At 37.1% G+C, this 15,064-nt stretch overlaps 1 protein-coding gene across 1 annotated transcript in view; it reads right to left on the bottom strand.

Moving 5' to 3' along the window:
* The window catches only part of LRRC72 (leucine rich repeat containing 72), a 39,559-nt gene that overhangs the window by 13,679 nt on the left and 10,816 nt on the right, over positions 1 to 15,064 (bottom strand). Inside the window, exons 4-5 of the mRNA XM_019726564.2 lie at positions 5,355 to 5,436; positions 4,135 to 4,245 (exon numbers count right to left, since the gene is read on the bottom strand). Coding sequence (XP_019582123.2) covers positions 4,135 to 4,245; positions 5,355 to 5,436 — 193 coding nt within the window. The remainder of the gene's footprint in view (positions 1 to 4,134; positions 4,246 to 5,354; positions 5,437 to 15,064) is intronic.

Raw genomic sequence — 15,064 nt, 5'->3', positions numbered from 1 at the left:
TCACTTTCAATAGGTTAATACTATTTAATCCACCTTCCCTCTAGGCTACTTAAAGAGTACACCTCAGTGGCGCCAGCACTGTCTTGCTTATCTTAATTTGGGATTCTGAGTCTAAGCAATTTACATTTACCCAATAATATATCAAAATGTCTCTACTACCTTACTGCACAAGCTTGAGTTACATGAGTCACATGTGTGAATCTACTTATTATTGAAAACAGAAGAGAGAGAGAAAAAACCACAATCATCTAAATAATTGGCTCCAGTTATTTTTTTTACAACTTTAAAGCAAAATTTAAAATTATTTAAATGAGCCTGAATGTTTTTAGGACCACCTTTGAAGAAAGTTGATGTAATTAATAATGTACCAATATACCCATTAACAGTTAGAGTCTGCGCCTATGCAGAAGAGCCCGTGGAAGGAAGTTCAGAGGTCAAGAATCAGACAGGAAGATTTTGAGGTTCTGGCTCAAGGTTACTGAGAAAGGCCAGCATCTCCACACTGATCACCATTGTATTGTAACTAAAATCCGTGGGGCACCGCATACCACATCCCTGTATTGAATGTGGAAATCATCCCTGATTTTTAAAAGACAACCCTGGACTGAAGCAGGGGATGAAGAGAGTGGAGGGGTCAGAATATTGTCTTCTTCAGGACAAACCGCAGTGAAAGACCCAGTTGGTCATTTTTATTGGGTGGATTGTTCCATTTTGTTGTTTCAGAGGGGTGGTCCCACCTCGAGGGGTAGTTCAGGTAAAGAAGTTCAAACGAAGAGACCACTGAGATCATAGTCTCACTCTGATCTCTTTGCATCCCTCTGCACTCCCTGACTGTTTGCAATCAGCGATGTCCTGTGGCCTGACGAGGAAAGGTAGAAAATGTTTAAGGGCAGAACGTACAGAAAGAACATGGAGACCCTCTCTTGAAAGGGATACTCCTTGTCGTCAATGGTGAATCCTTATAGCTCTGCAAGGAGCAACTCTTAAAAATTGTGGGATGTAGGAATTTAAGTCTATTTTCCAATCATGGAGCTTAATGAAACATAGAGAACATTTGAAAGAAATGAGAATAAACGTTTAGGAGCAGGAAGGCGTTAAGCATTTTGTTGCTGTTATTGGTGGTGTTTATCCCTCTGTGCTGGGAAAGAGGCAGGGAGACTGAAGGTTAGTGAAAGTCATCATCCACAAAGTACGTCTTTTGACATATGTAGATCCTGATGTAGAAAGAGGAAGGGAAGAGAAAAATAGAGGAGAAGGAGGGTTTGGAAAGGTAGACTGCGTGGAGAGAAGAGGTGGGGCCCTTGTGACTCAGCCTGGAAGTCCAGAATTCCAGTTTCCAGGACCTCACACTCTGCAGCTGGTTTTAGGCCTCCCTGAAGCTCCCAGCCATGTGTCTCCTGGGCAATCTCTTGGCAATTCTCATAAATGCCATTGGAGGGTGCAATGCTGAAATGGATTAGAGGTTTAGCCCCAGGCAATTTTCTCACTCTCTGAAGAACTTGTAATTGAAGTGGAATAATAACACTTTAGCATTTTATAAGGTTTTAGAACTTGAAAAGACAAAAATGTTAACATTTCAAAATGCATGACTTCTCATTTTAGTTAATGAGCTGAACCTAATCTGTGATTGAAAACGGGGCTCACAGAAACTGAATCTGAGGGCATTATTGCACTGTTTGTAGTCTAGTAAATACACATTTTCCCCCATATAATTTCTTTAACCTAAATGGGGCAAAGGTTCAAAGTGTACATATTTACTACCAGAAGTTTTCAGAAAATGCTTTTTTTAAAAAAAATTGGACACGGCATTTTCTCCATTTCAAAAATTGATCCCACTATAAGATTTTCAGTTGGAACAATTATAGTTATATAATTTGAATGACATCACTATGATTTTAAGTAGAGGTCACCTAAACTGTTGTGACTGGTAATGATATGAACAGTACACTACCGGGTTGGCCTAACAGCCTTTCAGAAAACTGGAAGAGGCACTCCTGCACCGCACGCAAGCCTGACACCATTCTCTGTTCATATATGCACTTGACACACAAGTGGGGCACGGGGTGGGTTTCAGACCCCACTCCCCGGGGCAGGCACATAATCCTGCTGACTATGTTGGGGGCAATGATAACCTCCAAATTTTGTATTGTAAAATAAGTTTGCTTAAATGATTGCATTCTTACATTTAGCAAACTATCCAATTAGTTTTGCATCAAGCCCCTTCAGCTCTCTAAGAAATATTTAGCCTGAGCGTTATAAAATTATAAGCTCCATAAAGGTCCAGATAGGGTTTCACCTGTTCATTTTTATGTCCCCATCTAGTAGACAGTAATACAGTAAATGCATGATAAGTATTTATTGAATGGATGAATACATGAGAAATATTTATTGAATGAATAAATAAGTGATTGCTAGAAGAAGGAGGCATGAGTTGAAGTTTCAACATTCCTTAGCAGTTTGGTTAAAGCTCTGAGCCTTGCATTTTCACCATTAATGAAGGAATAATTCTAATCATACTATAGGATTGCTGTGAAGATTTAAACGCGAATATTGTGAGAAAGCATTTTCTCAACAGGAAAGACATTGAAATATATTATTATAATGATTATTATTTAAAAGGTCAGTTATATTTTGAAATCTATTTACTACTTAGCATAATTTCTACACTATCTTAATTCATTATCTAATGTACATAATCCACAATAAAACAATTCTTGTTGCTACTTCAAAATAGAATTAATGTCAAGAAATGCTTTTTTTAAAATAAAGTTTTATAGAAATAGCTTAAGATTTGAAGCAATCCTGAGGTAGCTATTAGCCCATTTTATAGAAAAATGAAGATAAGTGAGAATTCCGGATCTAGCATAACCAGTCTTTTAATCATGCAAGCATCTGTTCAGCACAGAAGGGCCAGATAATTCAAATATGCAGGTCAATCCTGAGTCTTTCACAGACCTTATCATGGCTCAAAAATAAGCATGGAATTGCCATGAACTTGGTGTAATATTAATATTTGGCTTTAAAGAATCCACCTATAAGCACATGAATCATTTCTCCTAAATACAGCAGACGTAACTGATTAACACTGAAAATATATGAAAACTTTACTCTCAATTTATTGATCTGATTAGAACCTCCGCCAACAACACCAATTTACATGTATGCAAAACCCTATCTCAGGCAAATCTGAGACATGAATAAAAAAATGAATAGGAAAAAAAAAACCACACATCCCTTTCACGACATTATATAAAGAAGTCTCCAAACTCTAAAGTTGGAAAGCCCACTCAGTGATCTGAGCGTCTTTTTCCTTGCTACACCTAGAACCATTTGTCCTGTATTGCGGTTGTGTCTGGGTTTATTTACCCTTCAATACTATAAGCTTATGGAGAGTAGGAACTGTGTATTATTTATTTTTCTAACCTTCTCACATTTTCTTCTAATACCGAGGTCAGTTCATTTCTGGGTATGATGCAGTATTCATGAATGAAGTTTGCTGTTCATCCAATTGAAAACTTACATAAAAACTTTTTATTTTTTGGTGTCAGCTTTATTAATATAATTCATATACGACATGATTCAGCCATTTTAAGTATGCAATTCGTGTTTTTTTTAGCATATTCGCAGAATTGGGCAACCATGACCACAGTCAATTTTAGAACATTTTCATCACCCTGAAAAAAAACCCATACCCCTTATTTTTTAGCTATAACTCCCCAGTCCCTTTATACCCCCAGTACTGGGAAAACATTAATCTATTTAAAAATAATTACATCTCAGTGTTGCTGTCTTGATAGATGTACCTATTCGGGACATGTCATATAAATGGAATCATATAACATATCTAAAACTTACTTTACAGATAAAACCAAAACCACCGATTTAAACATCTAAATCATCTTTTGTCACTTTTGTTGTTTCCGTTTGGTATGCCACATCATTTAAAACCATTTTTTTTCCCTATCTGTTGTTCTTTCAAAAATGTTTTAAAGAGGAATAAGATCCAGTCTTGTTTTTAGAAATATCTACATATTTTAGTTATGAGCATTGATCTGATTTAAATTTAAAAAATAAAAACATGTCCTGTGTTATGACTATTTTAGCTTATGGCCATATAAAAGTGTAAATTAATACTTAGAGTCTTCAGATTTAGCATTCCCTTTAATTCCTTCACTGTTGCATCTATGTTTCTTAACTCATTGTGGTGTAGCAGGAGTATATGCAATGATGGCAGGCAGTGCAGGCCTAAAAACAAATTTTTACAACGTTTTAAACATTTCTAATGCCAATTAAACACACTAACTAAACAAAAGCAAAGAATACATTACAGCTGGTGAAAGGAAGAATTATTATCAACAATATTGTGATTTATCATTAAGAATAGAACAAAGCATACGAATTTAATTAATTGAGTGTGATGTGGGAATGTAGAGTCGATTTCTTTCCAGTGTTTTTGTTTTACATTTTCCTGTAGCAATGATTTTTCTGTTTGATTGTAGAAGGGGTATTTTTTTTATTCTTTTTGCTTTGTTTTGTTTTGTTTTGCCTGTTACTTAGATTTATAATGCTGATCAAGGGAATAATTACTCATTCAATTCAATCCCCTCCTAAGTAAATATTTTCTTTGTACAATATGAAGCCAAATATTCGTATTGTTTTTGTTGATTCTAAATTGCACATTTCCCCACATTTTTAACATAAGTGAAAGTGGGTTGTGTCTTTGCGATAGCCACATCATAGTTTAATTGGCAAGATTTTCTTTCTTCGTGGTACATGAAATGATGGTGGATCTTAAAATTTATGATATTTTGATTCTATGATATATAGTATTAAGTAAAAATATTCTGTGCTGTACCTCTTCATATTTCCTCATCATAGTACATCACGTATTTTTATACCTGCTTTAAAAGTGTCATTTTAGAGAGTGTTGCACATATAAAACTAATTCATAGTGAAAACAAGAATTTGGCTGGTAAAAATTATGACCAGTAAAAAGTTAAGACTATTTATAAAGTTGCTATATTGATGAATGCTCCCAAATATTGTGAAAATTTGCTTCCACAATAATTCAGTTGTGTCCAACTATGCCGCAGAATGGAAACATTTCTATGTTAAAAAAAGATTCTTTTGCTTTTTGAATAAGACACAAGACTGCATTAAAACCATAATCAAAAGCATATTTCTTAAAATGAAATGTATATAAGAACATTAAAAAAATAATCAGTTTCATCACATAGTTTCAATAAAAATGTTAAAACAGATTTTTGCATGCCGTTAGCAATTGCATACGAGCAGTTGAAAGTTATTATTTAATTGAAAATTCATTCAATCAATAGAGAAAATTTAAGACATACCTTCTATTTCAAATATTGCATTGTTGTGTAGATACAGTTCTGTCAGACAATAGTTTCTGGTTAGAAATGTTATTCCATGGAGCTGAAAAATGAGTGATAGAGAACAATTTACTTTCTACAATAACTATTTACCTATATATAATTATAGTAGACCATAGAAGTTTGGCATTTGCTGTTATTAACAATTATTGGTGAGCCTTTGGTCTGGAATATGAGTTTTTAAGACAGTGTGATGAAAAGGATGTTTTTAGCTACCTTAATATAAACCTCTCGACCAACTTCCCTTGCATGGTTTTCAAAGTCTCTGTAAAAGGGCCTAGACCTTTTGATCTAACATTTCATTCAATTCTGCTCCATATAGGATCCCTGGGTCTGGCTTCCACGTATCACTTGTTCACCACCACATATTTTCAAGTGCCAATTATGTGCCAAGGGCTCTCTCCTCAGATAATGCTGCGGCCATGTCTGCATCTGTAAATGAGCCATGATTTCTCTTTGCCTGCATGCCTTTTCTTCTGGTACATTTCTGAGGATGCCTAAGGTCAGTCCTAGGCAGCAAAATGTACACAACCATGCCTGAGGGGGTCGCCACGGGAGGTTTCCATTGCTCTAGAGGGGTGTTGAAACCATGCTTTGATCTCTTTGCATCTCACTACTGTCTTCTCACTCTCTTAACCCACTTTTTACTTTTTGAAACTTCCATTGCTGCGGTACTTTGAATCAGATCTCCTGAACAACGGTCTAATTCTGAACTCTCTTTCTTTATCCCGCACCCAGCCTATGAACCACCCCCTTTTCTCCAGCTCACTGTCCTTCTGGTAAACAGATTTCCTCAATTTAGCTGAAAACACTGTAATCTGAATAGACACAGGAGGCCACTGTGCCAGGCAGGTCAGGCCGAGTGCGAACAGCTCAACCAGCCACTGTCGACAAGTGAGGGGCAGGCACAGCATAATCCTGCTACTTCACATCTCTTCTTTCATTCATTCATTCATTCATTTTAAATTTTATTGGGGAAGGGGAACAGGACTTTATTGGGGAACAGTGTGTACTTCCAGGCCTGTTTTCCAAGTCAAGTTGTTGTCCTTTCCATCTTAGCTGTGGAGGGTGTTGTGGAGGGCGCAGCTCAGCTCCAGGTCCAGTTACCGTTGCTAGTTGCAGGGGGCGCTGCCCACCATCCCTTGTGGGACTCGAGGAATTGAACCGGCAACCTTGTGGTTGAGAGCCCACTGGCCCATGTGGGAATCGAATCAGCAGCCTTCGGAGTTAGGAGCATGGAGCTCTAACTGCCTGAGCCACTGGGCCAGCCCCACATCTCTTCTTTTAAACAAGGCCTATCCTGACAACCCCTGTGCCTATGAACCTCCACTCCAACACTTCATTTGACTTGTACAATGAATCACTTGAACACTGGTTTTGTGTCTTCCTTAAGGAACAGAACCATATTTCTTCAGTACTGTGTCCTTCCCATGTTCTCATTCTCCTAATGATACCATAAAGCTACATCTTACTTTTGAGATTCCATTATAAATTCAGTGTATGTGAATTGCGAATAGTCAAAAGTACTCTTTTTCTTGAGTTTTGTTGTTGTTGTTGTTTCAAATGCATTTTTTAAAAACAGTATTCATTAACAAATACATTATTGTTGTAAAACATTCAAACACCACAGATAAAATTAAATTTCTGTGTGGCCAAGTCCTCCCCAAGGAAATGGCCCTCTGCATTCCCTTCTATGGAGATGACCAGTGTTGTCAGATTAATGTATCTTAATTTTAAAACCAGATCTCAGGACAATGTAGATGAGAGCTGTTACTGTCTCGCACTCGAAAATTCCTCCAATGAATCATTAAGTACTGCATACATGATATAGGGTATTCAACTCTAAACTGTTAGAGTTGCAAGGAAAACTCCATTATTATTATTATTATTAATACTGACTTATTAATAAACTTGATAAAATGTAACAGATTTATTTGAGTTATGGGGATAAGACATGGTAGAGTCATAGAGGTAGGGCAGGTATGCTTTAAAGCAGCAGGTAAATTAAATAAAAGAATGAGACTTACACAGAGACACATATAAGAGATTACTATATAATATAGAATATAGCAGGGAGAAGATGCTCATGAAATAGTAATTGATCAAGTGCTTAATACTTTTTATAGAGAGAAACATATGCTCATGATTGTAATTAGTTTTAAGTGTTCATTAAAGCTTATCATGGAAACTATTATTATCAATTAAATAGAATTATTTTGACCTTTGCTGGATTGATTTAGAGAGAAAGATGCCAACCTATCTGATTTAGTGAGGACTTATTGCAAATTTTACTCACACCCTCTCATATCTCAGGAAAGCTATTTTAGAATTATATCCAAAGTTTGAAAACTGGTTTCTTCAATAAATTTTCTTTACTTTTTCGTTTATATTTACAACATTTACAAATTCTGAAGCTACAAAAGGCACGTGCGCTGCTCATTTCATCATTTCACAGATTCATGAGCACCAGGTTGTGTCAGTCCTCAGGAAGGAAGACCACCAACAATTTCACCACAGCTTTTGTTAAGTCATGAGGAGCCATGTTGCCCCCCAGTTGGGAGAAACCATTCAAGGTAGCGAGGAGTGGTTCCCAGTTGACTTTCTAACCCTTTTTGCTTTTCCTACCAGCCTCCTGACAGCAGCTTACTACCTTCCATCCTTCTCCTCACCACTCCCTGGTCTAATGATAGCCATACCTGACGTCAGCAGAGCAAAGAACGTTAAATGAAAACCATGACTTTTTTTCTCTCCTTTTCTAGTGGTCTGACTGATCACACATTAACAGAACATCCTCAATTAGCTGAGGTTTTTAATTTCTCTGGACTTACTTATTAACACAAGAAGACTACTAAGGAACTCAACAATTTCATCTTGATTATAGAGTCATCGTTTTCCCAAGAGCAGTAATAGCCTTGGACTATGATTATTAGAATGTTAAGACTGCACTGTTTGTTGGTGGGAGAGGGAATAAGGGGAAAGACATGAAGCCAGATCATGAGGGTCTCGGAGTGCTATTGCAAGATTTTACGCAGAAGGGTGCTATTGCCCAATTTTATTTTACAAAGAAACTGTCAGGGAAGAACATAGTTTAGAAGGGATAGTAAGTATAATATCAGGAAATGAATAGGAAGGGGGCTATGCTAATTCAGAAGAATATATGCTGGCCCAGAGTAAAGTAATGGCAGTGGGAGAAAAAAGTGGAGGGAATTACAGTTCCAAGGTGAAATTCATGGGACATAATAGATATTGCAATGCAGCAAGTTGTTGAAGTCAAGAACTAGGAACAGGAATTAGAAGACATACTGATGTTCCAGCTATTGTTAAAATAAAAAGTTGTTATACTTATCTATTTAAAAATCTACACTATTGAGTCTAAGGATTGCCACAGGATTTATATTTAATGCGTCATTTCACAAATCATCTGTCTTCGCTCAAGGTTTCGTATATACAAGTGATTCTATTGTTGATATGCATTATCAACAGTATTTGTGGAAACCAGTTCTGGATATGGTTTTGACCATGGCTTACTTTGATCCTGAGATTTTTCTATACTTGATTGTTCAGCTACCTTATAGCTACGCAATATCTTTCCAATATATTATTTTTCTGCTTAACTCAGTCAAAACATGCTTCCATTAAGGGAAATTCCATTATCTTAATGAGCACCTATGCAAAGAAAAGTTCAACTTGGCAGAAAATATTAGGATTTTTATTAACTCATTCTTCCATTTTAACAAATATTTGTTGAGCAACTACTATGTGCCGACACCATGCTAAATTCTGGGGTTATAGCTGTGAACTCAATAGACAAAAATCTCTGCCTTTTTTCTAACAGGGAAAGAGAAAACAAATAATATGTACAATAAGTAAATTATATATTACAGCATCAGTTGATAAGTGATAAGGGAAAGAAAGCATGTAGATTGGGAGAGCCAGTAGGGAGGTGGTGTTGTATTTGAAATGGGTTGGTCACGGTAGGCCTCACAGAGGAGGTCATGTTTGAACAAACTCTTGATGAAGGGGAAGGAGTAGGCCACTGAGATATCTGTAGGAGGAGCATTTGGGGACAAGCCAGTGCACAAGTCAGGGACAGTACAGTGCTTGGCGTGGCTGGATCAGAGTGAACCAGAGAGAAGGTGGGCACTGAGGTCAGACAGGAAATCAGGGGCCTACTCTGTAGGGCCTTGTAGGTTATTATAAGAGCTTGGCTGAAAGTAACAGGTAATAATCAGAGGTTTTGAGCAGAGGAGTGACATGTTTGGTCTTAGGTTTCTGTAGATCACTATGTCTACTGAATTAAGTGATTCTCGGTGGGGGGTGGTGGTGGTGCAATTTTGCCCCCCAGGGAGCATTTGACAATGTCTACAAATATTTTAAGTTGTTACTTCTGGGTCAAATTTCCTGGTATGTAGTGGGTAGAAGCCAGGGATGCTGCTAAATATCCCAAAATACACAGAACAGCCCCCACATCCAAGAATCATCCAGTTCAAAAAGTCAGTAGTACCAAGGTTAAAAACGTAGGGGCAAAGACCTATAGACCAGTGATTAAACAACATGAAGAAATTCTGAAAAATTCTGTCGTGATGTGTTAGTTAAAAGGATACATTATTGTAGGTTTGAATATTGCAATCACAGTATTTCCTAAATTTGCATAAAACTCTAAGTATTACTTGGGGAGAATTTTTATAAAATATGCTGTACTATATAAAAGAAAAAAAAAAGAAAAAATTCAACATATTTCCATGATTCCTAAATTCATTTTTTATGGTGTTCCTGTTCAATAAATGAGAACAATGCATCCATGTGTATCTTAGTTTACAATATGTACAAAACTAAAAAATAAAATCTATACTTTAAAACTATAGTGAGAATAACTATTTTTATCCAATATAAACAGTCTTTCATTCTCACGTTTTCCCCCCTTTTTTCCAAGTTACTGAAATTTTTGTATATGCTCTTTTCTAAATATAGGTTACGTTTCTTGGACAAATAATTGTAAAGCATAACTCATAGAGATACAGGGTACATATTTTATGAATTTCACAACCATGCATTGAAGTCTTATTTAGGATATTTATGTTGATTTACTTTTTGAGGAGGTTTTACATATTTGGCAAAATATGATTCTTTCAATAAAGTTGACGTGAGGGATATAATTAATGTTGCCCTGAGGTAACAGAAACACACAAGAGCCCAAATTATATGGAATGTACCCTAATTCGTTTTATTCTCTAATAGCTCTTACGCTCTACCATGGGATTTGTGCTGCTCTAAATTGTGTTTTGGAACAAGGTAGGCATGTGTAAATGAATAAATAAAATACGTATGCCCAAACCTAATGGAAGGAACCAACTAAAATTCCATGATGCAAAGCTTGTTGTGAAGCAAAAAAAAAAAAAAAGAAAAATTCAAAAAATCTTTACATATATTTAAAACAGCATGTTAAAAATATGTATCTCAATTTTCCAATTGTGGTTTGCTTGTCTTGTACACAAATATTCTTTCCTAAAATATATCCATTTGTGCTATTCACCAAATTTGTAATAGGTGCTGAATGTCTGGGAGATAAGAAACAAAGTGTCTTAATGGCTCAGAAGAAGGAGCTCCGGATCTTTCTTAAAGCAATTTTCTCATCTAAACCTGACCATTCTCTAGTCGGCCAGTGTGGAAAATGTTATTATAAATAAGTATTTCAATTATTATTTTTCAGATGATGAATTTTATAAATAATGACTTTGCCAGAAGAAGCATTTTTATTTAAATTCAGCTTGTGAACTTGTCAGCTAGATTTTGCTACGTGGCAGAAACTCATATTCCATTTTGGCTAGTTGCTTTGTGAGGCATTATACAGGTTTTTCATCAAATGCTTATTCTAACCTGAGATATATGCAACATACCGAAGTTCTGCTAGTTCTTCCAGAAATAGAATGCTATCATTGTGGTACCAGTATTACGGACTTATTATTAAATATCTATGAAAGAAAAAAAATTGAGGTACTTAGCCAAAACACAATTTAATTGTAGTATAAAAGGCAAATCACTTAAATCACTTGCTGAGCAGACTCAGTTTCTCATGAAAAGTTGGAAAGGATGAATTGTGGCCTGAAAATACCCTCGTTCAAGCTCGCGAGAAAATGAGACAAGGAAGGGAGTCTTTAGGAAGGCCTTAGTTAACACGCACCTAAGAGTAGCTGTCTCCCACTAATTATATCAGGTGAGATTAGAAAAACAATGGTGACTCATAAAGGGAGGAGATGCAGAAGTAGTGAATATCTGCAGTATGAGGAGAAAACCAGCCCTCAGAGAGCATACCAAAGGAAGCAGAGTTGCCTGAGGAAACCTAGGAAAGCTGGGGTATTGGAGGTCCTTAGAAACAACTGTACCTGTTTAATCTGCTAGTCTAGGGTCAGAACAGAAGTTCCAGTTTTATCATCCACCAGATAATAATGCGGAGACGTGCATAGGGTGCGAGGCGCCAAACACACCAAGCTACTTTCATTGCCTCCCAAGACTACTGCTTTCTCTCATTCCATCCCCGGCAGTTTGCAGATGCAACGTCCTGACTAGGAGCACAGCTACTCCCTCTGCCCTTCCTAATTTTATCACTAAAGCAGGTACCATCACATTTAATGTTATTTTCTACCAGTAGCCTAATGCAAGTACAGAATAAGCCATGTCAGATAGGATGCTATTGGCTCCAAGTAACGTCTAAGCTCAACTCAAACTGGCACATAAATTAGAATATTTGTTATCTCACACACCAAGAAGTCCAGAGGTAATAAGAGCCTCAGTCTTAGTATCTTAATGATTCTTTGGGCTCTGCTTTTCTCTAAATGTTGGATCTATCCTCAAGTTGGTGGAATGACTCTTGGCAGAGGAAACAAGGGACCTCTCTCTCTTCTAGGGTCCTCCTTTAGAGATAAGTGAACCCGACACAGAAGCCTCCTATGTCTCCACTACCACAGTTGGTTAGCTGCCCATTCACTGACCAGCCACTCACAAGGAGGATGGAATTATCCTAATTGGCTTAGTGCAGAATCCACACAGGGGATGGGATCACCTACCTAAGCAAAAAAGAGGAGAAGCATGGACCAAAACTCAAATTCTGCTGCACAGGTAAAAGAAGAGAATGGATACTGAGTGGACAACCAATAATGCCCAGTACATACACCTCAACAGAACTGTTGATTAAATAAAGCAATAAGCAAAAAAGATGTGCTCATTTTATTTTACTAATTTGTGCCTTAGCTGTTTCTAAATAGAGGGTAATCTTAGATATTTACTCACATAAGAACAATGCTGGTCACAAATTCAGATCATTGTTAACAAAACATTACAATTCTAAATATTTATATTCTTATGTCAGTGTTGATGTTTTGTACCACAATTTTCCGTACCATTTCTATACTGGCATGATAACTTCTTAGTTGTCCACCTAATATAATTGAGATTTTAAAGAAAACTATCAAAATTTTACATATGAATTTCGATGAAGTACTATCATGGCTAATATGCCCGCTAGTATTTTGGGTCATGGGTAAGAATTTAATTTTCCATGAAGTATGAGTAGTCAGGCAACTTAGTAACCAGTCAATTGTTGATCAACAGGAAAACTCACATCAGTTTATTCACTTACCCATGACCACTTAAAACTTATTTTGGGTATGACATCCTTCCAGTGTTATGTGGACTGAGTAAGTTAAAGAACAAAGTGAAAGTGATTTTGTAATGATACATATAGTTAGTTTCTTCAACATAAAGAACCAAGTACAGGAAGAGAATTCTGCCTTTGTTGTGTCCCTTCCCCAACCAACCCTACAAAAACAAAGTAAAATAGTTGACAGCTACGCAATCCCTTCCTACATACATAATGTATCGGTCAGTCAACCGTGTGAACATTCAATGACTGAAGGTGGGACAGTGTCCACTACCAGATTGCAAAAAAAAACAAAAAATTTACGAAATCCCTAATTATACCTCTCCCTGTAGACATATTGCCAACATTTGTACACATTCTTTCCTTCAAAACTGAACACCACTGAACACCACAAGAAGTACAAATGAAAAACAAAGATTAGTTACTTTTGCCATGTCTTATGATTTCCATCTTTTTCTAATCAGAGGTTGCACACTGTGACCCAGGATAATTTTTGGCAGAGTGTTCAAAAGAGTTTTGAATTGTGTGCCCGTAAGTGGTGCATGCACTTTCCATTTTAGTCGTTAGCTGGCTAGGCCTTGGAGGTATTTGTGTTTGTTCTCCTAGAAATGATTTCAAGCTTATGAGACTTATGTTTACACTTAATACTAGAAGCACTTTCATTTTCCATTTTCCACTTAGTTGGTTTAAAAAAAAAGACTGAAAATTCAACGTAATATTGAAATACTTTCATAAACATGGTTGCTTAAAGATTCAGTGCTGTGAATCTAAACTACTGCTTGACAAGCATACTACTACTGAAACTCAAAAGTTTTTTTTTTTTTTTTAATAAGCTGGTGTTTGGAAGTCTAAATTCAAAATGCTAGGATTGGATAATCAATTTATAATGAAGAAAACACAAGCTGTTGGAAAGTCACATTTTTGAAGGTTGAGAATAACTGACTAGCTAACTGTAATGATTGTTTGCATCTGAATTCTAGTTCAGTCGTGTTCTTTGACTTAGAGTTTGGAATCCCACTCAGGCCCCCACTATGGAGGAGGCAGTGGGAGGACTCTGCCTCCTAAATGCTACCTAGACTCTGAGAGAAGCTTCAAGGGCCACACTTAGCGGCCTTGAAGGCTGTTCCCGACAATTGAGGACATGGTGCCTTAGTGTCTGGCACTTCTTGAGGAAGCTAGATCAGTTTGGGTAACAACTGGGAGACAACCAATCCCTTTGGCCCCTTATAGCAGATCAAACATATGTGAATCCTGGGAACTGCATGCCGGCCCATTGTAGGAATGTTGATCTGGGGTACTTTATGAGGTATCCCACCCGAGAGCATTGTTTGCCAAGGCCAGAAGACCCTCAGCGGTAAGTACCACTGGGATAAAAGGTGGGGGGAGGTCAGAAGTGGCCAAAGAAGAGGTATTAGAGTTGGAGTGACCTAGGAGGGGACCTTCTGAATAACCCACTAAGAGAAAAGAGTCAGCTTTGAACATCTGTTAGTACCAGAGGGTGCAAATCAAAAAACTGTTTCTCCCTTGCCTGTTCTATACTTCTACATCTTCCCATTCCATACAACCCTGGAAAAGGCTGGGTGGAGATCAGAGGGAAGTAAAACCCACCACACCTCCCTAGTTAATAAAGAAGGCAGGTGGCCCTCTGCAGATGGCCCTCGCTGGATGTGGGAGGGGAGGTAGGGGGATGCCCCATTTATGAATGAAGATTGAAAGTTGATTAACATATGCTCCTAGCCATTCTTATTTCTGAACTATGGCTATAACTCAAATGGGTGGTAAAATTTTGAATTACATAAGAATGATGAGAAAAGTCATGCGACTGCCCAAGTTTTCTTCCAGGAGTCTTGAGAAGGAATAGCCTCCCCTGAGCAGGTTTGACAGGACATGGGGGACAATAGTAAAGGTGTAGTGTGGTAACATCTCACAAATTGTGCTATTAAATATATGTATACAGAGGGTGCCAAAAAAATGTATGCACATTTTAAGAAAGGAAAACTGTATGAAAATTGTA

This window comes from Rhinolophus sinicus, linkage group LG09 (assembly GCF_036562045.2).
Source record: "Rhinolophus sinicus isolate RSC01 linkage group LG09, ASM3656204v1, whole genome shotgun sequence".
Taxonomy (NCBI): domain Eukaryota; kingdom Metazoa; phylum Chordata; class Mammalia; order Chiroptera; family Rhinolophidae; genus Rhinolophus; species Rhinolophus sinicus.
The sequence above is the reverse complement of the archived record's forward strand: the minus strand, read 5'-3'. Positions and strand labels throughout refer to the sequence as shown.